This window comes from Macaca nemestrina, chromosome 7 (assembly GCF_043159975.1).
Source record: "Macaca nemestrina isolate mMacNem1 chromosome 7, mMacNem.hap1, whole genome shotgun sequence".
NCBI lineage: Eukaryota > Metazoa > Chordata > Mammalia > Primates > Cercopithecidae > Macaca > Macaca nemestrina.
Window position 1 is genome coordinate 102,536,435 of NC_092131.1, and position 23,790 is coordinate 102,560,224.

Below are 23,790 nucleotides of genomic sequence, written 5' to 3' on the forward strand. Positions count from 1 at the left end.
CGTGCCATTGCACTCTAGCCTGGGCAACAAGAGCAAAACTCCATCTCAAAAAAAAAAAAAAAAGGGGGTCCCTCAGGAAATCAAATCTTGGGCACTGGTGGAGGGAAATGGGGTCTGAGCGGACCCTCTGGAGGCTAATTATTTTCCTTTTCTTACTTCTTCCTTCTCCAAATGGTAATTCAGGGCCATGCTATACCAAGAACTGTTTTAGGCCAAGGGATGCAGTGGAGACAAAACAGACAAGAGTTCCCTGCCCTGGTGGGACTTATATTCTAATGGCGGAAACGATATATCCAATACATAAAGTAAAATTATATAGGGTTAAATAATGGTAAGGAATAAGGAAAGAAATTAAGGAGGTGGATATAAAGTCTTGAGGGGTTGAAGTTTTAGATAAAGTGGCCAAGGAAGTCCCAGTGCAAAGGGAATTTTTGAAGAAAAACCTAAAGGAAATGAGATATCTGTGGGGAAGAGCAGCCGGGGCAGAGGGAACAGCAAAGACAAGGGCCAGGGTGTGGGAGGTGCCCGGAGTGTTCCAGAGCAGTGAGTAGGTGGATGTGGCGGTCTCTCGGCAGATGTACCCAGCTCCTCTAGGGGCTCAAGTTTGGTGGTGCAGGCCACAGAGGTGGGGAACTGCTCAGGATGGGTAAGGATGGAGTTTGTGGACTGTAGAGGTGCTGCTGGAATCAGGAAGGGCTCTGTGTCCTGCTTGGGGTTTGGATTCTCCTTGGGAGCTTCTCCCCAGCCCTGTGCACACCTCACCACTCAGCTTATCCTGTGCCCTGTGCCTTGTCCCCATGGGGAAGAAAATAACAAGTAATGCTTATCCTCATATTTAGGACTACGCCTCATGTTTGCACAAGCTTATGATGATGTTTACACCTTGAATCATTTGATTGCCACAACAATTTGGTGAGATAGGCCACTATCTAGACTATCTAGAACAGATAGGCCAATATCGAGATCCCATTTTTTGGAGAGGCAACATGGGGCTCAGATAGGTTGAGTAGCCAGCTTGGTCACACATAGGACACATGTGGAAGAGCCAGGCAGGAGGCCAGGTCTCTGAGTCCCACTAGGTGGGATGGGGTAGGGATGGGATGGCTCCCTGAGGGGTTTCCTCTGCTCTCCTTCCTCCAGGCTATGTGAATTTCCGGCTGCAGTACCCTGAGCTCTTTGACAGCCTGTCCCCAGAGGCTGTCCGCTGTACCATTGAAGCTGGCTACCCTGGTGTCCTCTCTAGTCGGGACAAGTATGGCCGAGTGGTCATGCTCTTCAACATTGAGAACTGGCAAAGTCAAGAAATCACCTTCGATGAGGTTAGTGGGGGCTTGCCTGGCTCCCACCCCATGGGTTGGGTTCCCTCCCTCAACCCTGGCCTCTACTGAGCCCTCATTTCTGGTTCCCCAGGAGGCAAGGTCTGTAGAGGGGGAAAGGTGGGCAGCCACCTGCCACCAAGTCCTTTCCAGGCAGGGAGAGAAGTCCTAGGATGTGCCAGGGCAGCTGGAAAACCCAGCAGCTTTGCAGGTGGGGCTTGATGGTCAATAATACATGGCTCTTCCTGGGTATCCCAGCCAAGTGCCAAGCGGGGGTAACAGCTGTGTGCCACGAGCTGGGGGCTGCCCTGCCAAATGCTAAAAGCTGATAGCAACAGAAAGAACAAGGATTAGTGGACTACAGGCTGGAAGAGATTCTGGAAAGCACAGGTTCCAGTCTATTTAGGAGCCCGAGTTCTTTGTGCTTATATATGTACACAATTTTGCTTGTCTGAGCCGTTAAGGGGGCTGCCCCAAGTCAGGGAATTAGGGTTTGTCTTGGGAGAGCTTTGGCATGTGCCACTGAGCCTGAAAAATATTCCTTTAATTTTAAAAAAACCTGCTACAAACTTATTTTATTTTATTTATTTTTGAGATGGAGTCTCACTGTAGTCACCCAGAATGGAGTGCAGTGGCATGATCTTAGCTCACTGCAACCTCCTCCTCCTGGGTTCAAGCGATTCTCACGCCTCAGCCTTCCAAATAGCTGGGATTACAGGCGCACGCCACCATGCCCCGCTAATGTTTGTATTTTCAGTAGAGACGTGGTTTCACCATGTTGGCCAGGCTGGTCTCGAACTCCTGAGCTCAAGTGATCTGCCCACCTCGGCCTCCCAAAGTACTGGGATTACAGGCATGAGACACTGCACCCAACCCAAACTAATTTTAGATAATGCTATCTAGTTGTGCCAACACAATTTATTAAAAAGTCCATCTTTTTTCAATGACTTGAAATGCCATCTTTATCATATTTTATATTTTCATGTGTACTTGGTCTCTTTCTGGACTTTCTATTCTGTTCCATTGGCCTCTTTATCTATTCATACTCTAATATCATACTGTTTTGATGATAGGGATTTTGTGGCATGTTTGATCTGTTAGGGCTAGTTTTGTCCTTACTGCTTTGCTTTTTGGGGGGCTTTTCTAGCTACTTCTACATGTTCATTTTCCCCTGTGATCTATGATTTAGAATTAATTTGTCTAGCTTTAGGAGAAATATTAGGAATATGTTTTTGGGGATAATATTAAACGTAAATAACAAGCTTGGGGAGAACTGGCTTCTTTCAGAATGTCACATTCTTGGCCAGTTGTCCTATCTACAAATGTGAGATGCCTTCTGTTTTATTCAAGTCAACTTTCGAGTTTTCAGGAGTGTTTTAAAAGTTTCTTCATAAGCTATGATTGTGCCATTGCACTTCAGCTGGGGGGACAGAGAGAGACTCTGTTTCTGAAAAATAAAAAGTTTTTAAAATTTTTTCCTCACAATGTCCTGCACAGTTCTCATTAAATTTGTCTTAGGTATTAATTTTGTTGTCATTGCTAAAAATGGGGCTCCTTCTTCCATTATATCTTCTAGTTGGTTAGTGTTTGTATAAATGAAGGTTATTGTTTTTGTTTTTTAATTGTATGTCCCCCTATTTTACTGAACTCTTTTAAAATTTATGTTAGTTTTATAATGGATTCTCTGGGGTTTTCTAAGTATACTATAATACTATCTGTAAGTAGAGGAGATAGTTTTTCTTTTCCCTTTCCACTTCTCATGCCCCTGATTTTTTTTTTTTTCCGAACAAATTGATTGCATTGGTTAGTACGTTCAACATGGAATTAAATGGTGGCAGAGAAGGTGAAATCCTTATCTAATTCCTGATCTTAGTAAGGATGCCTGTAGTGTTTTCCCATTAAATAAGACACAGGCTGTAGAGCTGAAGCACACACCTGCGTATCTGTGTGTTTTAAGGAAGAGACTTAAATATATATTTTTTCTTATTACATAAGTGATATCTACTCATTTTAGAAAATACAAAAAATTGGCTGGGCGCAGTGGCTCATGCCTGTAATCCCAGCACTTTGGGAGGCTGAGGCAGGTGGATTACCTGAGGTCAGGAGTTCGAGACCAGCCTGGCCCACATGGTGAAACCCTGCCTCTACTAAAAATATAAAAATTAGCCAGGTGTGGTGACAGGCACTTGTAATCCCAGCTACTCAGGAGACTGAGGCAGGGGAATCATTTGAACCCATGAGGCAGAGGTTGCAGTGAGCCGGGATGGCACCACTGCACTCCAGCCTGGGCAACACAGCAAGACTCCACCTCAAAAAAAAAAATTACAAACAAATTTAAATCATTTGCAATTCTACTACCCAGAGAGCTCTACTATTGACATCCTTTCAATCTTTTTATTTTTATTTATTTATTTTTTTTTTTTTTGAGACGGAGTCTCGCTCTGCCGCCCAGGCTGGAGTGCAGTGGCCGGATCTCAGCTCACTGCAAGCTCCGCCTCCCGGGTTCACGCCATTCTCCTGCCTCAGCCTCCGGAGTAGCTGGGACTACAGGCGCCCGCCACCGCGCCCGGCTAGTTTTTTGTATTTTTTAGTAGAGACGGGGTTTCACCGTGTTAGCCAGGATGGTCTCGATCTCCTGACCTCGTGATCCGCCCATCTCGGCCTCCCACAGTGCTGGGATTACAGGCTTGAGCCACCGCGCCCGGCCTCAATCTTTTTATACGTCTATGCACACACATACACACACACATGCACACACATTTTTCTTTTTTTTGAAACAGAGTTTTGACACAGGTTGGAGTGCAGTGGCATGATCTTGGCTCACTGCAACCTCTGCCTCCCAAGTTCAAGTGATTCTCCTGCCTCAGCCTCCCAAAGTAGCTGGGATTACAGGTGCCTGCCACCACGCTCAGCTAATTTTTTTGTATTTTTAGTTGAGACAGGGTTTCACCATGTTGGCCAGGCTGGTCTTGAATTCTTGACCTCAGATGATCCACCCGCCTCAGCCTCCCAAAGTGCTAGGATTACAGACGTGAGCCACCATGCCCAGCTCACACATTTTTCTTATAATAATGGTATTATATTCTACAATAATACATCATGCACATTTTCCTGTATTATTAGTCTTCTATATTGTTTTTAATTGTTCCAGAGCATTCCATGGCACAAATGTACCATAATTTCACCAGTTCCCATTGTTGGACGTTTAAGTTGTCTCCAATGTTCGCACTATTGTAAGAGTACTGGGATAAACCTTCTGGCCTCTAACCATGGATGTGACATTCAAGCTTATTTTCTTGGTATACATTCGCAGAAGTGGAATGTCCGAGATCAAAGCCTGCAGCAATGAAGAATGAAGAATGTACCAATTAGCTCTCCCCTTAGGACCTCAAGCCTTAATTATTGTTGCGGGTTAGGTCTTACAGCCTGTTCTCTCTGTGCCCAAGATCTTGCAGGCATATTGCTTCATCCTGGAGAAGCTGCTGGAGAATGAGGAAACTCAAATTAATGGATTCTGCATCATTGAGAACTTCAAGGGCTTTACCATGCAGCAGGCTGCTAGTCTCCGCACCTCAGATCTCAGGAAGATGGTGGACATGCTCCAGGTGAGGCTTAGAGCTCTATACCACAGGAGCCTCCCACAGCTGGGGAGGCTGAGAGGCTGGGCCTCCTTTCCTGGTGCTTGCAGGGACCTGAGAATTTGGACCACCTCATGCCATAAAGAGCAGTGACAGTCACAGTCCCAACCACAAGCACTTGCATAGTGATTGACAGTTTGCCAAGTATTCACTTTCATTTTTCCATTGACTCCTTGAGAGCATTCTTTCCCTCCTTCCCTGCTTCATTTTTCAAACCTGGAAACGAAGGCTCAGAGATTTAAGTGACATCTCAAGGTCACACAGCAATCAAGTGGCAGAGGCCAGACTTGAACCTGCATCTTCTGACCTGTAATCCCATGTTGTCTGTCCACATATGTCGCACTGCCTCTCTTTGAATGTGGATTCACCCCGAGAAAGGGATATCACTAGCCCTCTGATAATTCACTCCTATATATGCTGACATGTCAGGAGTCCTTTCTTAGAGCCATCTTGGATCTGCTCTGTGTATTTGGGAAAGGAGGGGTGGGAGGTGGAGGTCGTGGGAGGGGCTGATGGACAATGAGGGATGATAAGAGTGTTCCTGTGGTTTGTAGTAGTTTGCAGTCCCTTCGGCAGGCAAGTGGGTTTGAAACAACTCACCAAAAGGCCAAGAAAGGCTACTTTCATTTCTTGACCTAATTCCTGGTTTTATTTGCATCAGCAGGGAGAGGGTTGGGTCATATGAATCTTGGGGCTTCCTCCCTGCAGTCTGGGCCACAGTAAAGCCAGGGATCCCTAGTTGCTGGCCTGGAAATAGGACCTTCAGTGGGCCCTTCTCCAGGGCAGCCCTGTGATGTTGGACAAGTCTGTTCTATGCCATGAGGAGAGGCAGCAGGGATGAGTGGGAGCCTCAGAGGTCATCAGGGCCATGGGGAATGGGATGTCTGTCTGTCACTGCAGGATTCCTTCCCAGCCCGGTTCAAAGCCATCCACTTCATCCACCAGCCATGGTACTTCACCACGACCTACAATGTGGTCAAGCCCTTCTTGAAGAGCAAGCTGCTTGAGAGGGTGAGTACATGGGCCGCCCAGACAATGAGACAAGAGGGCCGAGGGTGGGGCCCCATCTGAGCCCTCCTCACACTCTACCATGGTCCTGAGCTACGTGGATCCCACTGACACCCAATATGGAGACCTGCGGAGAGGGGTGTCGCCAGGCAAAGATTGCACACGATGGGGCTTTGTCCTCCTGCCCCTTTCCTTCCTCAACCCTCATCCTTAGGGCACCTCCTCCTGCTCAGCTCTCTCTCTCCCTTGCTTCCCTGCAGGTCTTTGTCCACGGGGAGGACCTCTCTGGTTTCTACCAGGAGATTGATGAGAACATCCTGCCCTCTGACTTTGGGGGCACGCTGCCCAAGTATGATGGCAAAGCTGTTGCTGAGCAGCTCTTTGGCCCCCGGGCCCAAGCTGAGAACACAGCCTTCTGAAAACATGTCCTGCCAGCTGAACTGTAGTTAGAATGCCTGGGCCTCTCCTCAACTGTCCTGGACCCAAGGCTAGGAAAGGGCTGCTTGAGATGACTGTGGTCCCCCCTTAGACTCCCTAAGCCTGAGTGACCTCAGATGTCACCCTGTTCTCAAGGTGGGGGATGGGGAATAAAGGAGGGGGAATTCCTTTGAACAAGAAGAACTGGGGGTAGTTATATTTCCAGCCGCCCTTGAAGCTTTAAGACAGTGATTTTTGTGTGAGGTTGTATTTCGAAGACTCTAATTCGTTTTCTCAATCATTTCCTTTGTAACAGAGTTTTACGACTTAGAGTCTGTGAAAACAGGCAAGGAGCCTGGGTTAAAATATCCCCTACTCCTAGCAAAAATGCAATAAAAGAAGATAAAAGAGGGAGGACATATGTTCAAATGATTTGGCAAACACAGCAGTCCTGGTGGCCTCTAGGCAGGCGAGGGGTTTTCCACACAGAATTCCAGGGTGGAGGAGGCCTGGAAGTGGCTTCACTCAGGGGTGGCCTGCTCCCCTTGGTGAGGTACAGTCTCGCGTGTGTGGGATGGTCAGGAACTCGGACCTCTTTCCAGGGTGGCAGTCACGTTCCCTCCATCTGTCCGGGAGAGGGGGTCTCTCCAACAAACGCTGTCTCCTGCCGTCCCCTTGCCTGGATGGACGGCTCTACTTAGATTCATAGGTGGCATCTTCTCCGAGCTCACTCAGTCCTCAAGTTATAGAGTTAAAGCTCTCTTTTTGTCTTCACTCTCAAGCACTTTACAGTGATGAACTTACACTTTCCAAATCTGCGGGGTTTTTTTGTTTTGTTTTGTTTTGTTTTGTTTTGTTTGAGACAGGGTCTCACTTGTCACCCAGGCTGGAGTGCAGTGGTGCTATCATAGTTCACTGCAACCTCAAACTCCTGGGCTCAGGCAAGCCTCCTGCCTCAGCCTGCTGAGTAGCTGGGACTACAGGCACATGCCACTGCACCTAACTAATTTTTTACATTTTTTTTTTTTTTTGGTAGAGATAAGGCTCTGGCTGTACTGCCCAGGCTAGTCTTCAGCTCTTGGCTTCAAGCCATCCTTCTACCTCAGCCTCTCAAAGTGCTGGGATTGTAGTTGTGAGCCACCATGCCTGGCCCAAATCTGCATATTTTGACAAATACAAATGCTTTCCTTCTATGGAGTTGGCTTTCCTCAAGTGCTTGATGATTTTCAGGTGTGTGTTCATTTCTGTAGGTGAGAATCCCTGTTAGATGCCGTTTGCTGAGCGTGCTGTTCCCTCTTGGGGAAGTGCTGGCTTCTTCTGGGCATGCGTCTCCTAAGCACTGACAGATACTTTTTCTAAGATGCTACACTCATTTTCCCACATGGAAGCAGACACTGGCTGGCTAGTGGCAGTAGGTGAGGCCTTGTTGTTCCCACCAAGGTGTCCCAGTCAATCAACCCAAGACTTGTCTGCTCTTGCCTGTAGGGTCACCTCCATTCTTTGTGGGTATGAAGCACCCTAAGTGCTGCACCTACCTTTTGGGGCAGGATATTCCAACCGTTTTCTGGACTATGGATTCAATTCAGTCCTGTCTGCTTTCACACCTTTGGGAATTTCTCTGATCCACTGAGAGTTCTCCTTCTTGCTTTTCAGTGAGGCTGTGTACATGTTCATGTACATGTCAATATATATATATGTGTGTGTGGGTATATGCGCTTATTCCTTACATACTTTCTTTCACTGCTAGGGTTTGTAGTGTATGCTCATTACCCAAGAAACTGCCTTCTTTATAACATTCACAGTCAACAATCCATGGTCATAAAATCCATGAAAACGAAAATGGTATTTACATAGGACTCCTAGGCTGGAGGAGGAATCATAGCAAATTATTATGGGCAGAAGGGTAGGAGATCAACCAGTGAGGATTTTGTCCCAAAAGTTGAGGCTTCCTTTTTGCAAACCAAATCTCACATGGAACCTTGGTATTTAAACCTAAAAAGGGCAGGCATGTGGCTCATGCCTATAATCTCAGCACTTTGCGGGGCCGAGGCAGGAGGATGGCTTGAACTTGGGAGTTTGAGAACAACCTGGGCAACATGGTGAAACCCACCTCTACAAAAAATACACAAATTAGTTGGGCATGGTGGTGCACGTCTGTAGTCCCCACTACTCAGGAGGCTGAGGTGGGAGGATCACCTGAGCCCAGGAAGTCGAAGCTGCAGTTAGCCATGCACTCCAGCCACTGCACTCCAGCCTGGACAACAGAGGGACACCCTGTATCGACAAAACAAAACACAACACCAACTTAAAAGAGTGAAGCTGCTCTGATAGAAAGTGCCTCACCCTGAGAGATCGCTTAGGAACATCTGGAGCTAAGAAGGTATTTCAAGTACGAGAACTGTCAATGGTGCTTTGGGGTCCTGTGAGAAAGGAATAGAGACTAGCGTTTGCCAAGGTGGAGGGCACTGGTGACCCACGTGGAGGTGTTGATGGAAGGAGGTGGTGATGAGGCTGAATTAAATAATTAAAAGGAATGGGTATTTTTGGTCAGGCATGGTAGCTCATGCCTGTAATCCCAGCACTTTGGGAGGCCAAGGTGGGCAGATCACTTGAGTTCAGGATTTGAGACCAGCTTGGGCAACATGGTGAAACCCCATCTCTACTAAAAATACAAAAATTAGCCAGGCGTGGTGGCGGGGACCTGTAATCCCAGCTACGTGGGAGGCTGAGGCAAGAGAATCACTTGAACCCAGGAGATGGAGACTTCAGTGAGCCGAGATCACGCCATTGTACTCCAGCCTGGGCGACAGAGGGAAACTCTGTCTCAAAACCAGCAAACAAACAAAAACAACAACAAAAAAACGTAGCTGAGCTTGGTGGCGGGAACCTGTAATCCCAGCTACTTGGGAGGGTGAGGCAGGAGAATTGCTTGAACCCGGGAGGCAGAGGTTGCAGTGAGCTGAGATCGTGCCACTGCACTTCAGCCTGGGTGACAGAGCGCGACTCCGTCTCAAAAAAGAAAGAAAGAAAAAAAGAATGGGTATCTTTTACATTTTCATGATATAGTTCTAATTGTTCCTCAAGACCTGGGTCCCAAATCTGAGGGAAACACTGGTTGATCCCTGTCCACTGACTCCCATCTTCCCCCCAGCCCCGAGATGCCAGGTGCCCTCCTGGACACAGCCCAGGCCCACTCTGAATTTGTGGCAGCTCTAAATATATAAATGAAATCAGGCACATGCTGAGCAGAAGACTCTTGGGGCAGCCTTAGCTCCTACTCAAACCCGAATGGGATGCTGGGGTCGTCCCTAAGGTCAGCAGGGCTTGGGCCTTAGCTCAAGGACCCCGTCTGATAAGAAAACTCGGTGGCTTTCTGAGGAAGAAGCTACAGGGTTGGGATCCTGTGAGCCGGCTCTGACTGTGTGCTCGCGCTGCCCCCTGCTGGCCGTGCCCTGACACTGCCCCTCCAGGGACAAACTGGGTAGGAGGGTTAGCTGGGTGGGCTGCGCCAGACCTTGCCCGAGGTGGTTCCACTTGTGGGAAAACGTATTTGAAGACCACCAATGTTAAAATCTGACGTGCTCAGCCTCACAAAATCCCAGCTGCCTATGTGTGTGATTCCTACAAATGGCCCCCACATTGTTGGAGAGAGACAATAAAATACTCTTTTGAAGGCCACCAGCTATGGGAAGAGGAACGACAAAATATGAATTTTATGACAACTATTTGGTGCCCATAACAACTTCCTTTCTGGCGACATCTGTTTTTTTTGTTTGTTTGTTTTTGTTTGTTTTTTTCTTTTTTTTTTTTTTGAGACGGAGTTTTGCTCTTGTTGCCCAGGCTGGAGTGCAATGGTGAGATCTCAGCTTACCACAACCTCCATCTCCTGGGTTCAAGCGATTCTCCTGCCTCAGTCTCCCAAATAGCTGGGATTACAGGCATGTGCCACCATGCCCAGCTAATTTTGTATTTTTAGTAGAGACAGAGTTTCTCCGTGTTGGTCAGGCTGGTCTCAAACTCCTGACCTTAGGTGATCCTCCCGCCTCAGCCTCCCAAAGTGCTGGGATTACTGGCATGAGCCACCACGCCCAACCCTTTCTGGGGACATCTGGGATGAGGCAGAGATTCTGCCTCATCAAAGTAATTTGAGAGTTGGAAGGTTGCAGCGATGCATTTCTGCCATGCTAATTTGGTCGTTGGGAGAATGCAGACAGCAGAGTCTGGAGGCAATTTCAGCTGTGGGTGGAGGTCTCAGGAAGGAAACTGGCGCCAGCTTCAGAGAGCCTCTCAATGAGATTGGCCACTGCCTCGGGTTTACCCAGGGGAAAGTAGAGGAGTTTAGTGCTGCCTGGGGGCATGGCAAAGCCTTACTGGAAGAAGCATACCTTTCTCTTAATTCAAGCTAGCAGGGAAAGAGGTGAAGTGGACCACTGCTGATCCTACTTTTTTTTTTTTTTTTTTTTTTTTGAGATGGAGTCTCACTCTGTCACCCAGGCTGGAGTGCAGTGGTGTGATCTTGGCTCACTGCAACCTCTGCCTCCCAGCTTAAAGCAATTCTCCTGCCTCAGCCTCCCGAGTAGCTCGGATTACAGGTGCATGCCACCACACCTGGCCAATTTTTGTATTTTTAGTAGAGGCGGGGTTTCACCATGTTGGCCAGGCTGGTCTCGAGCTCCTGACCTCAGGTGATCCATCCTCCTCAGCCTCCCAAAGTGCTGGGATTACAGGTGTGAGCCACCATGCCTGGCCTCTGATCCCACTTTCTGTTGGGGGCTTGGCTCTGGAGTTTAGGAAGCTCAGAAGTGTCAGATCTGGAAGCCTGTGGGATCTCCTGGAGCCTCACTATTCAAAGGGTGGTCCAAGGAGGGCTGGACCTTAGAGCTCCCAAGCTCCAAGGCCATATCTCAGACATGCTGCATCAGAATCTGCATTTTTAACAAGACCCCCAGGGGACTGCACATTAAACAACCAATCAGGCCAGGCACAGTGCCTCACACCTGTAAGCCCAACACTTTGGGAGGCTGAGGCAGGAGGATTCCTTGAAGCCAGGAGTTCAATACCAGCCTGAGCAACACAGCAAGACTCTGTTCCTATAAAAAAAAAAAATCAGCCAAATGCAGTGTAGTTTTAGCTACTAGAGGCTGAGGCAGGAGGATCTCAAGTCTGGGAGTTCAAAGCTGCCTGAGCCATGATCACACTACTGCTGTCCTATAAATGGGCAACAGAGTGAGACCCTGAGAGAGGAGAGAGAGAGAGAGAGAGAGAGAGAGAGAGAGAGAGAGAGAGAAGGCAATCAATGCCTACAAAACAGTGGTTGTCTACCTCCCTGCAGGTGTCTGAAATGTGCACTGCCTAAACCCTGTATGTTGACATATGGAGGTGAGGATATGGAGGAACCCACTCTAGTAAGTATTCATATCTGTGGGTTTAAAGGCAAACTTTGCACGTGAGCAGAGAACAGAGAAGAAGGCTGCAGGAGCCCTGTGGGAAGACCGCAGCTGATAGGCTAAATGTCCCAGAACTTTTTCCGCTGTGGGGCTGTGCCCGGAAGTTGCCTTGCCAGTAGGCAGGATACGTAGTACACCTTGATTTCTCAAGGTGGCCACATATGAAGAAGGAAGAGACAAAGATGAGGGTTTGAAGGTGCACACAACGTGGCTCTTCAGCACTTCTGAGCCCAGGAATGTTTTTGGAAAGTATAACCAGGCCGGGCTCCACTTTCCTCGAAGTCCATCAGTTAGATACCTTGGTGTGGAGCTGGACCACGTCAGACACTTTTCTAGTAGTTTCTACCTTGGAGATGACGTATGAGTGGCAACCAAACAGATAAAGCCAAAACCACTGTCCAAAGTAACAACGGCACTCTGAAAAATATCATCTGAACCTCTCAATTATCCTGAGGTAGGCATTTTTAGCATAATTATTCCCATAGGAAAATAAATAAATAAATAAATAAATAAATAGAGGTTAAATTCTGCTTAGGATCAAAGAGCTAGAAATGGCGAGGATGGGACCCTGACCCAGCACCTCTGGCTCCAAATCTCTTTGGCTCTGTTACCACTCATGCTTTGTCTCCAATGTTTGTTTTATTTATTTCTGGGGGTGGGAGAGGTGCAGGTAGGAGAAGGGAGAAGAAACAATGAAATGAGAATTTCATATATTTCAGGTTAATTTCACCAACTATCATCAGATGATGAGGAAATGACTTTAAGAGGAAACCGGCCGGGCGCGGTGGCTCAAGCCTGTAATCCCAGCACTTTGGGAGGCCGAGACGGGCGGATCACAAGGTCAGGAGATCGAGACCATCCTGGCTAACATGGTAAAACTCCGTCTCTACTAAAAAATACAAAAAACTAGCCGGGCGCCGTGGTGGGCGCCTGTAGTCCCAGCTACTCGGGAGGCTGAGGCAGGAAAATGGCGTAAACCCGGGAGGCGGAGCTTGCAGTGAGCTGAGATCCGGCCACTGCACTCCAGCCTGGGGGACAGAGCAAGACTCCATCTCAAAAAAAAAAAAAAGAGGAAACCAGTCGTTAGTAGAGATGCTGGGGTAAATGTGGTAGGCAGCATGAATCAAAAGGAAGGTGTGGGTGACACAAAGCCACATGGAGAGAGGTGTTTAACTTAGCACCTTTGGGGAGGGGTTCACCAGTCCGAGGCCAAATTGCCTGTCATGTCTTTCAACCACTCCGATACAGGGCAGCACTTTCATGGAACTCCCTCTAAAGATACCCAAGAGAGAGGTGAGGAGGGGAGGCTGTCATATGAAGGGCCATCCAGTTAGGTGTTTCATCTTCACCAAGGGAAAGTACTCCCCATAGGACTAGAGCAGAGAGGCCTGTTAATGAAAGGTAAAATAAAAAATAGCATCACTGGGGCAGTGAGTGAGGTGTCACTGAACACAAATGCTGTACGGCTGCCTCAGGAGAGGGCAGCTGTGTGCTACTGGTCCTGCCTGACCACACTGGCATGCAGCTGGCACTGACCGGCCTCATGCCCTGGACCTGAAATCTCTTCCATGTAGTCTTTCCATAGGTAGTATTCTTTGCAAGTTGGTTTTCTTGGGCCAAAATAGTCTGGCTATTTTGTGGGGGATATGAATCGAGGGGAAGCTTGCTTACCAGAGAGGGATGAAGTTTGAAATTTGGCACTGGGCATTTTTAGGTCTTGTTAATGCACAACTTCTAAAGCTAACACTCCCCACCCTGCCTAACTTGACAAAGGTTTTGTGTGGCCAAGGAGGGAAGGGAGCTGTGAGTGTCTCTTGGGGTTGGTACAACCCTCCTGGCTGAGCCAGTGCTTGGTCCTGGGAGACCTTAGCTTGGGTTCAGACAGATTCAAGTAAGAAACCACCACCAGCACCCAACCAACCCAATATAATCTTAACTTGGGAAATGTTCACTTAGTCTTTTTTTTTTTTTTTTTTTTTTTGAGATGGGAGTTTCACTCTTGTGCCCAGGCTGCAGTGCAGTGGCGCGATCTTGGCTCACCACAACCACCGCCTCCTGAGTTCAAGTGATTCTCCTGCCTCAGCCTCCCGAGTAGCTGGGATTATAGGCATGTGCCACCACGCCCAGCTAATTTTGTATTTTTAGTAGAGACAGGGTTTCTCCATGTTGGTCAGGCTGGTCTTGAACTCCCGACCTCAGGTTCGCCTCAGACCTGCCTCGGTCTCCCAAAGTGCTGGGATTACAGGCGTGAGCCACCGCACCCAGCCTCACCTAGTCTTTTCAAAGAACATTATTGGAAAAGCCTACAAATCACACATGGCAAGCACCATTTACACCTTGCCTTGCATTTTGTCTTCATGATTCACTTTTAAGAAATGATTAAAACACTGAGGCTGGGCATGGTGGCTCACAGCTATAATCCCAACACTTTGGTAGGCCAAGGCGGGAGGACTGTTTGAACTTAAGTTTGAGACCAGCCTGGGCAACACAGCAAAAAACTAAAAACTAAAAAATTAGCCAGGTACAGTAGCAAGTCCCTGTAGTCCCAGGGGCTACTCGGGAGGCTAAGGCAGGAGGATTGCTTGAGCCCAAGAGGTCAAGGCTGCAGTGAGCTGTGATCATGCCACTGCACTCCAGCCTGGGCCACAGAGCAAGAATCTGTCTCTAAAAAATAAAAAAGTAGAAAACAGATACTTCACTTATTTTAGTTCTTGGCTTTCTTGCCTGGAGAAGATGGGGTTGTGAAGATGCTTGTGGCCCGGTCAAGGTTTTGGTATTTGTTTGCGAAGATGGACTAACATCAGTTGTGGTGCAAAAATGGGGTTTTGTGTATTTCCATTAATCTCATACTTTGGTGAAGACACAGGAAGAATCCTTTCAGATGGAAAACTGCCACTATACAAAGGACACATAGCCACACCACATTTTTAGTCTTTATTTTTTAAGTAAATTCCATTGAATCAAATATAACAAAATTACAGTTTTTGTTTGTAATGATCTTTGTTCACCACCACACAATCATAGTAGAATCGAAAGTAATATGAGCACATAAAATGATCAAGGACATCATTGTTTAGTATAATTTCTTATTAAAGGTAAATATCCCCATATTTAGAAAAAATTGCATTGCTAGTTGCAAATCTTAAACACCTCAATGCTGAAGGATCCTGTATTTCCCCCCCAAAGATCCAGCAGCACAGAGGCTTTCAGAACACAAACTCAAAAATATAGTATTTTCAGGGCAGCATTTTAAGTTTCAGAAACCCAAACAAAACAAAACAAAACAAAATCAGAATTAGGAATGTGAAAGTGATGGTTCTCAAAAAGTCAATCGGGAAGCAGATCTGCCAACATAAGAATGTGGTTGAACAGAGACTAACCAGGAAAAGGAGAGATGCAAACTCGCTCCCCCTCCCCCCTCGCCATCGTCCCCGCCCCCAGCGAGCAAACCGCCTCGCTGCTCTGTGCCGTCTCTCTGATGGCGTCCACCTCCGGGGCCATGGCGAAGCACGAGCAGATCCTGGTCCTCGACCTGCCCACAGACCTCAAATTCAAAGGCCCCTTCACAGATGTAGTCACTATAAATCTTAAATTGCGAAATCCATCGGATAGAAAAGTGTGTTTCAAACTGAAGACTACAGCGCCTCACCGGTACTGTGTGAGGCCCAACAGGGGAATTATTGACCCAGGGTCAACTGTGACTGTTTCAGTAATGCTACAGCCCTTTGACTATGATCCGAATGAAAAGAGTAAACACAAGTGTATGGTACAATTTTTGCTCCACTGAACACTTCAGATATGGAAGTTGTGTGGAAAGAGGCAAAACCTGACGAATTAATGGATTCCAAATTGAGATGTGTATTTGAAATGCCCAATGAACATGATAAATTGAATGACATGGAACCTAGCAAAGCTGTTCCACTGAATGCATCTGAACAAGATGGACCCATGCCAAAACCACACAGTGTTTCACTCAATGACACCGCAACAAGGAAACTAACAGAAGAGTGTAAAAGACTTCAGGGAGAAATGATGAAGCTATCAGAAGAAAATCGACACCTGAGAGATGAAGGTTTAAGGCTCAGAAAGGTAGCACATTCGGATAAACCTGGATCAGCCTCAACTGCATCCTTCAGAGATGTCACCAGTCCTCTTCCTTCACTTCTTGTTGTAATTGCAGCCATTTTCATTGGATTCTTTGTCTTTTGGAGACGGAGTCTCACTCTTGTCCCCCAGGCTGGAGTGCAGTGGCATGATCTCGGCTCACTGCAACCTGTCTCCTGGGTTCAAGCAATTCTCCCACCTCAGCCTCCCCTAGTAGCTGGGATTACAGGCGCCCACCACCACACCCAGCTAATTTTTGCATTTTTAGTAGAGACGGGGTTTCACCATGTTGGCCAGGTTGGTCTCGAACTCCTAACCTCAGGCGATCCACCCGCCTTGGCCTCCAAAGTGCTGGGATTACAGGCGGGAGCCACCATGCCCGGCCTTCATTGGATTCTTTCTAGTGAAATTCATCTTGTAGAGTGAAGCATACAAAGTGCTATTTCTTTTTTTTTTTCTTGACCAGAAAAAGATTCGTTTACCTACCATTTCATTGGTAGTATGGCCTGCGGTGACCATTTTCTTTTGTGTGTGTACAGTGCCGTATAGGCTTTGCGTTTAATGATCTCTTACGGTTAGAAAACACAATAAAAACAAACTGTTTGGCTACTGGACAAATTGTATATTACCAGATCATCACTAGCAGGTTTCAGTTGCACATTCAATCCTTTATGAAATTCATAAAGAATTGTTCTGGGAAGTGGGGAGCGCCTCTGCCCAGCCTCTATCCCGTCTGGGAAGTGAGAAGCCTTTCTGCTTGGCCGCCCACCCTCTGGGAAGTGAGGAGCGCTTCTGCCAGGCCCCTGCCCCATCTGGGAAGTGAGGAGGGCCTCTGCCTGGGGGCTGCCCATCTGGGAAGTGAGAAGCGCGCCTGTCTGGCCGCCCACCCTCTGGGAAGTGAGGAGCGTTCTTCCTGGCTGGCTGCCCACCCTCTGGGAAGCAAGGAGCGCCTCTGCCCAGCTGTCCCACCATCTTGGAAGTGAGGCATACCTCTGCCCGGCCCCTGCCCTGTCTGGGAAGTGAGGAGTGTCTCTGTCCGGCCACTGTACCTTCTGGGAAGTGAGGAATGCCTCTGCCTGGCCACCCACCATCTGGGAAGTGAGGTGCGTCTCTGCCTGGCTGCTGCACTGTCTGGGAAGTGAGGTGCGTCTCTGCCTGGCTGCTGCACTGTCTGGGAAGTGAGGTGCGTCTCTGCCTGGCTGCTGCACTGTCTGGGAAGTGAGGTGCGTCTCTGCCGCCCGCTGCCCCGTCTGGGAAGTGAGGAGCGCCTCTGCCCGGCTGCTGTGCAACCCTCCAAGTGTGAAGTGACAGCCTTATGTGTGATCTTTTTGCTCTCCCCAAGTTTGCATTTTCGACATTAATAATAGTTTACTTTTTAAATAAAAGTTTTAAATTGGAGAATAAAATAAAACTAACTTCAGCTTCTTATTATTGGAGATGCATGAAAGCTCTACCCACATACATGCTAGGAAAAACAGTTCAGAAAACACGGGGGACTGACTCTTCCAAAAGAAGCAGCTGTCTACTCTGCGGCCTACTTCCAAGGGCCACTGTAAGAGGAAGCCTGGGCTGCAGCATTCGGAGGTAGCAGCAGCAGAGACGGGAAGGAAGCAGGCCTTGCCTTGTGTGGCATTCCAGTTCCCTCTGTCAGCAGGGGCCAGATCCCCCTTCCTTAGCTTCAACTACAATTTGGCAAAAGCAATTCTAGGGTAACTGGGGGCAGTAGGGGCGTAAGGGGTTTACTTCCCTCTGCTTAGATAACAGAGGTAGAAGAAACACTTTCCATCAATTGCTTGGCCTCTAAATGCCACAGGCAGGCTACTTTTCATGGCTTTTCAAAGCATCCAAGCAATCCAAAGTGGCTTTGAACAGCAGAGTAAGGCCAAGAAGGGTAAAAAGGGGCCAGAGCTGAGGTGTTTGGGCCAGTTCTGGATCACTCATATTGTTGAGGGAGGGATGGGAGCATAAGATAACAAGGAGCCTCAGTCCACTTGAGGAAATTCTCTGGTTTTGCTGCAGTTTCGCTTCAAACTTCCACAGCAGAAGAATTTGAATTCTAATGCCACAATATTGTTGTAATACCAGGGATTCTCTAGAGGCAAGTTAAGGCTTTCTGGGCAAAGAAAACAATTCCAGATGATATTGTGACAGAATGCTACAGTGAAATGCTTCTTAATGACTCTCCTGTCCTGCCTAAAGGACAAAGACCTATGAGTGACTTCAACTTGACGTGATGTTTCAGTGATCTTTACTTCAGCTCTAAGTCGGAATCAATGGCACAGGAAAAGAAAAGCCTCTTACATCTCAGACATCTGCTTGCCGAGCAAACACAAACAAGAACACGTGTATTGTTTCTCAGGAGCTGGCAAAATAGATCTCCAGTCCCACAGTTACAAAGAGAGCTCTCATTCAGATGCCGGGCATATAAGCTCAGCTACCCAGAAAGTTCAGCTTTAATGGAGACTGTAGTTTTAGAAATGAAAGCCTGAGCAGGAAGGATTTCTGCCCTGGGAATTCTCAATGCTCTGCCTGAGTCACACTGGAGGATGGAGATAGGCTCCTCATTCCAGCGGCCAGCACCTGCCACAGTCACAAGACCACCCTCAGAATAGCAAGGATCTTACGATCACAATGGGGACTCTGAAGAGAAGCCAGTCAAAGACACAGGGCTTTGGACAAGATCAAGGGTCTTCACCAGGAAAGCTTAATGCAGAAGCCCCCTCCCTCCAAGTCCCCTCAGCATGAGCCTTGAGCCTTGACATAGTTGTTTCCACCTGCAAGGGCTGGAGAAGCCAAGTTCACACTGATGTTCAGCAATGTTCAAGCAAATGATGTGTAAATAGATTAAATGGTCTTAGAGATGGTCTAAGAGGAGGGTACAGGCTCAGAGAGGTGAGGTGATTTGCCCATGATCCACTGTGAATTAGAGACCATTAGGACAAGAACTCAGGTATATTTCCACTCTTATGGTGACTCATAAGGTTCCCAGTAAGCGTAAAATGCTGCAGAGAGGAGAATATTGCAACCAACAGCTTTCTGCTTTCACTCTGCTCTGGAGTCATTCGTGTAAACTCACAGCAGGAAAAGATAACAGTTTTCTTCAAGTCTGTTAAACTCACTTCTAACATAAAAACATTAAAGAAACTTGACACAATTTTTTGAGTCAGTTAAACCTAATTTGACTGGAATCAGTTACTTATAAGTATCTTCAAATTGCTTATGAGACACGGAGTACTACAGGAGAGATGTGGGTGCTTCTCCCCATTGGTTTTTAACACATTATTCCTGCAATGGAATTGTCCGGTTGATGCAATTTATAACCTCAGTTTGATTCTAAAATATAATATTCAAATACTCTTTAAAAATTCAGCCTTGTTTTCGCCCAAATAGAACCTTACTAGCAAAAGGGGGATTCATATAATCATCAGAAATGAATGACTTTGGGAAGAAAGGCAAGGACACCTGGAGGAAGGAAAAAGGATGACCTATCTAGAAACTGCCACTCCCTCATTTATCAGGCAAGTTTGCAGCTCTGTAAATTCAATGCCTCTGTGCTCTCATTCAGGGACAAACAAGAATTCTCCAGTAAGACAGCCACAGTCACATTCGCATTTCCATGCCCAAGAGCCTGAAGCTTGAACAAAGGGCTTCAGTTAATTTCATGTGAGCCAAAATGGAATGTGAGTGCCATTCAGAGTCACACACTAAAAAGATTTCAGCTGGGACATTGGCTCCCACAGTCCTGGGGGAGCAAATTCCGGTTGTGTAGCAACAAAGGCTATGCTGCCAGCCCTGCCTGTCCTCCACAGGGGCCACCAGGACTGCCATGCAGACCAGGCTCCACCCTCCCCCACACCGGTTTGTGTGACAACAGGGCTGTCTTTTCTCTTCCCAAATTTCTGAATGGAGCTAGTACCTGGGCCAGCCACTATGTTGTCAGAATAGGTTAAGGGGTGTGGCCTCAGGCATATGAAAGGAGCCTCTCGCTCTTTTGTGGTGGTGATTCAATCCTAGGATGTTATTGCTTGGTTCACCTATTCTCATAAAAAGCCTTGAGAAATGAAGGTAGTAGTGGCAGAAATATGACTATCAATCGTCAGGATCACAGCTGTAGTTGGGTGAAGGGAAAAGTAAAAGGAGAGGGAATAGCTTCCAAATTGAGGGGTAAAGTGCCAGTCTGTGCTAAAAGAACATGAAAAGGAAATGTATTCGAGAAATAATACACTGGGGGGAAGAAAGTCATAATGATAGAGGTTGGCGAGTGTCAGAAATTATACCAAAGCAAAGTTGAGACCACAGAAATCTCAATTTTCTGAGACAAGGGCTGTTTTTGATGTTATTCAGACGATTTGGTGATTGTCAGAAAACAACTTCTTCAGGTTACGGACGTTCCCGTCACAGTCACTTGGACCCGTGCCCAAACCACACCCACCTGTGGCCCTGAGGGTTGGCACTCAGGTGCTCAGGTGGCTCCTTTCATCCCTGAAACATCCATGCAGACCCATTACTTATATTCCAGTCTGTCCTGGAGTCAAAGGAGATGAAGGAGGGAAACTATCTTTTTAAAGTATCCAGGCAATTTTACTCATAGTTCTGTTTAGTTCCAGATAGCAACTGCTGATTTTTCAAAGTGCAGGGTTTTTAGATATTCAAGTACCACAGGATCGGAGAAAAGGAGTACTTGAAACCTAGAGTTGTGTTTTCACTTCAGAAGACACACTTTGGAAACACCTATCCAACAGACTACAAATATAGGCTATTAAATTAAAAATCTGGTTTCAAAATAATACCCACTTAGGTTGGAAATATCTGTCTCCAAACTCAGGTCCAACTTTTGAATTGTTTGGTATCAAAAAGCAAAGTTAGAGGAACTTGGGTTTAAAAACTAAAATTACAAGTGAGTGCTTAAAAAAAAAAACAAAAACAACACCAAAACATCTTTTTATCAAATAAGGGACACACACACACACAAAACGCAAATGATGATATCTACATGCTTAGACTGGGAGAGCAGCTCCCAGGCTCCCCTGGAGGGATGTTCTCTCAAACCTCAGTAAACTGAGTTTGTCATTGAACTTTGAACCTGGTAGTGAGCTCAGCAATCTACCTGGTCCAAGTCCCCCATTTTAGAGGTGAAGAAACTGAAGTCCACAGGGACTTTGTTGAGGGTGAAAAGCTGAGCCAGGGCACAGCCCAGATGCTCAGCCCACCCAGAGCCCTTCTGAGACATCACACTGTGGTCACATGATGGCAGCTCCATAGCTGGCCTTGCTGCTCTGGAGACCATGGGAGCTAGGGGATACCCCTGATTGATTATGAATTCCAATAAAATGAGCTATGAAGATGTTTCCAATTCAAGGGCGCTGTTGAACAGCACTTCCAAAATTTGCTTGGTGATGAGAATCATCTGGGGCACTTGTCAAAAATTAAAATCCCCAGGCTCCTTCCCAGACCCAGTGATTCAGCCTCTCCGAGGGGAGGGACCTGGGAGGCTGAATTTTTAACAAGTGCCCCATGTAACTCTCAGCAGCAGCAAAGTGTAGGGAAATGATCTTAGAAGATAGGGTGAAAACTTGGCTTGTGACTCAAAGGAATATCCTTTGCCATTTAAGAAGCCACACTCTGGCCTGGGAAGCCTGGCTTCTCAGGCTTCCAAGCTGAGCTGTGTCTTCAGCATTGGCCTGGAAGGGTGAGCTCTTTTTAAGGTCTACGTAAGGACACATACAAACCACCACAAAATGACATACACCCTTCACTGTTCTCAGGGAAAAGCCTTTTGGTGGCAAAGCAAACTTGCTATTCAGACACATTTTTAATAGGCAAACTAGATGTACTTGGCTTAAAAGCAACCAGATGCTGAAACTGGACAGAGGGCAAGAACTCTGTCACTTGTCACCATGACTAACAATGCAATGGAGAAAACCAGTAACTAAGCACAAAAATAAGCTGGAGCTCCCAGGAAGAGCTGCCTACTCCGAGACAGGTGTGCATGGTGGGTGCCCCCTGCTGATGGTGTGAGGTCAGATCCAGGTCACTGAGGGAGATGGGAGACCTGAAACAGGGGGTGAGGGGACGCAGCTTCCAGAGGAGGGCTGCTGGAGCATGCCAGAGTCCGGAGGCCTCACTCCAGGTCAGCCTCCACCTGCTCCGTGTCAGAGCACTGTGACTTGTTACGCTCCCATTGGCAAATGGCGTTGGCGTACTCCACCACCAGCTTATCCATCCATGTCAGGGGCTCCGGGAACAGCACAGAGCCCTCAAAGAAGCCCAAGTGGCCCCCATGCAGAGGCAGCACAAACATGACGTTCTCTCGTTTCTCTGCAGGGGAAAGGCAGCTGAGTGAGTTACTGTTCTCTAGTTTGCTCCAGGACAGGAGGTGCAGAGGTGAGCTGGCTAGGGTAGCCTGGGTTTTCCCCACAGGGGCAGTCACCTAAGTGGGCATTCAATCTCTACTCACTCTGCCTTGTTCAACAAAGAGGGGGCAGGCAAGACAGTGGTACCTAGCAGGTTTTAGAATACAGCTTGGCTTGGAGCTGAATGGGCACCAGCTTACACCCAGGCTGGCCCAGATGAATTAAATCAGAATCTCTGGGGGTGGGAGGTTGAGGAGGAGTGAGGGAGGGGAATTCCCAAGTGTTGGTATTGCTCAAGCTCCCCAGGTGATTCAATGTGTTTCCTAACTTTGTGCATCGGAATCACTGAGGATATCTTATTAAAATGCAGATTTTGATTTAATAAGCCTGAAGGGGGAGCTGAGATTCTCCAGTTCTAAAAAGCTCCCAGGTGATTCCCATGCTAGCGGTGGCGGCTGGGCTCTGAGTAGGGATTCATGGCATTTACAGTATCATTTGCTAGAGAACAAGGAGAATTCAATGGAGTCAATGATTTTTCACTACAGACATTTATCTTCAAGATTGGTTTTTTTGTTTTTTTGAGACGGAGTCTCGCTGTGTCACCCAGGCTGGAGTGCAGTGGCACGATCTCGGCTCACTGCAAGCTCCGCCTCCTGGGTTCACGCCATTCTCCTGCCTCAATCTCCCAAGTAGCTGGGACTACAGGCGCCCGCCACCATGCCCGGCTAATTTTTTGTATTTTTTTTAGTAGAGACGGGGTTTCACTGTGTTAGACAGGATGGTCTTGATCTCCTGACCTCATGATCCACCCGTCTTGGCCTCCCAAAGTGCTGGGATTACAGGCGTGAGCCACCGCGCCCGGCCTATCTTCAAGATTCTTAAAGCTGCATGTTGTGTTAAAAGATGCCTAAGCTCTCAACGCCACATGCTAAGTGGCCATCCTGAAAAATAATAACCTAGAGCTTAACTTTATTTTTTATTTTTGATTTTTTTGAGACAGAAAAAATTACTGCAACCTCCACTCCTGGGTTCAAGCGATTCTTATGCCTCAGTCTCTCCAGTAGCATGTACCACCACGCCCAGCTAATTTTTGTACTTTTAGTAGAGATGGGGTTTCACCATGTTGGCCAGACTGATCTCAAACTCCTGACTTCAAGTGATCCGCCTACCTCGGCCTCCCAAAGTGCTGGGATTTATAGGCATGAGTTACCACACTCGGCCCAGTTGCTTCTATTTTTATGTTTAAAGCAGATGGAGAGGCTATCACAAGAGACAGCAGAACAGGATTTTTTGTTTTGCTTTTCAAGTCAAATTTTATTTTTTTTTAATATTTATTTATTTTTAGAGACAGAATCTTGCTCTGTTGCCCAGGCTGGAGTGCAGTGACACAATCACAGCTTGCTGCAGCCTTGAACTCCTGGACTCAAGTGATCTTCCTGCCTCAGCCTCCTGAGTAGCTAGGACTACAGGCATGTGCCACCAGGTCCAGCTAATTTTTTTTTTCTTT

At 47.2% G+C, this 23,790-nt stretch overlaps 2 protein-coding genes and 1 pseudogene across 7 annotated transcripts in view; 2 read left to right on the forward strand and 1 right to left on the reverse strand.

The window, feature by feature from the left end:
• Positions 1–6,796, forward strand: part of LOC105488336 (retinaldehyde binding protein 1) — a 94,970-nt gene extending 88,174 nt beyond the window's left edge. For 3 of the 4 annotated variants that reach the window (XM_071100712.1, XM_071100713.1, XM_071100716.1), the window contains 4 exons: positions 1,141–1,319; positions 4,763–4,921; positions 5,855–5,965; positions 6,223–6,796. In XM_071100712.1, coding sequence (XP_070956813.1) covers positions 1,141–1,319; positions 4,763–4,921; positions 5,855–5,965; positions 6,223–6,381 — 608 coding nt within the window. In that variant the 3' untranslated portion in view covers positions 6,382–6,796. The remainder of the gene's footprint in view (positions 1–1,140; positions 1,320–4,762; positions 4,922–5,854; positions 5,966–6,222) is intronic. The other variant, XM_071100714.1, reaches the window with a different exon arrangement.
• A 7,950-nt stretch (positions 6,797–14,746) lies between these two features.
• LOC105488339 (abhydrolase domain containing 2, acylglycerol lipase) overlaps positions 14,747–23,790 on the reverse strand; it is a 118,837-nt gene continuing 109,793 nt past the window's right edge. For all 3 annotated transcript variants that reach the window (XM_011752287.3, XM_011752289.3, XM_011752286.3), the window contains one exon: positions 14,747–22,248. In XM_011752287.3, the coding sequence (XP_011750589.1) occupies positions 22,052–22,248 (197 nt within the window). In that variant the 3' untranslated portion in view covers positions 14,747–22,051. The remainder of the gene's footprint in view (positions 22,249–23,790) is intronic.
• On the forward strand, positions 14,804–16,479 carry LOC112427804 (vesicle-associated membrane protein-associated protein A pseudogene; annotated as a pseudogene).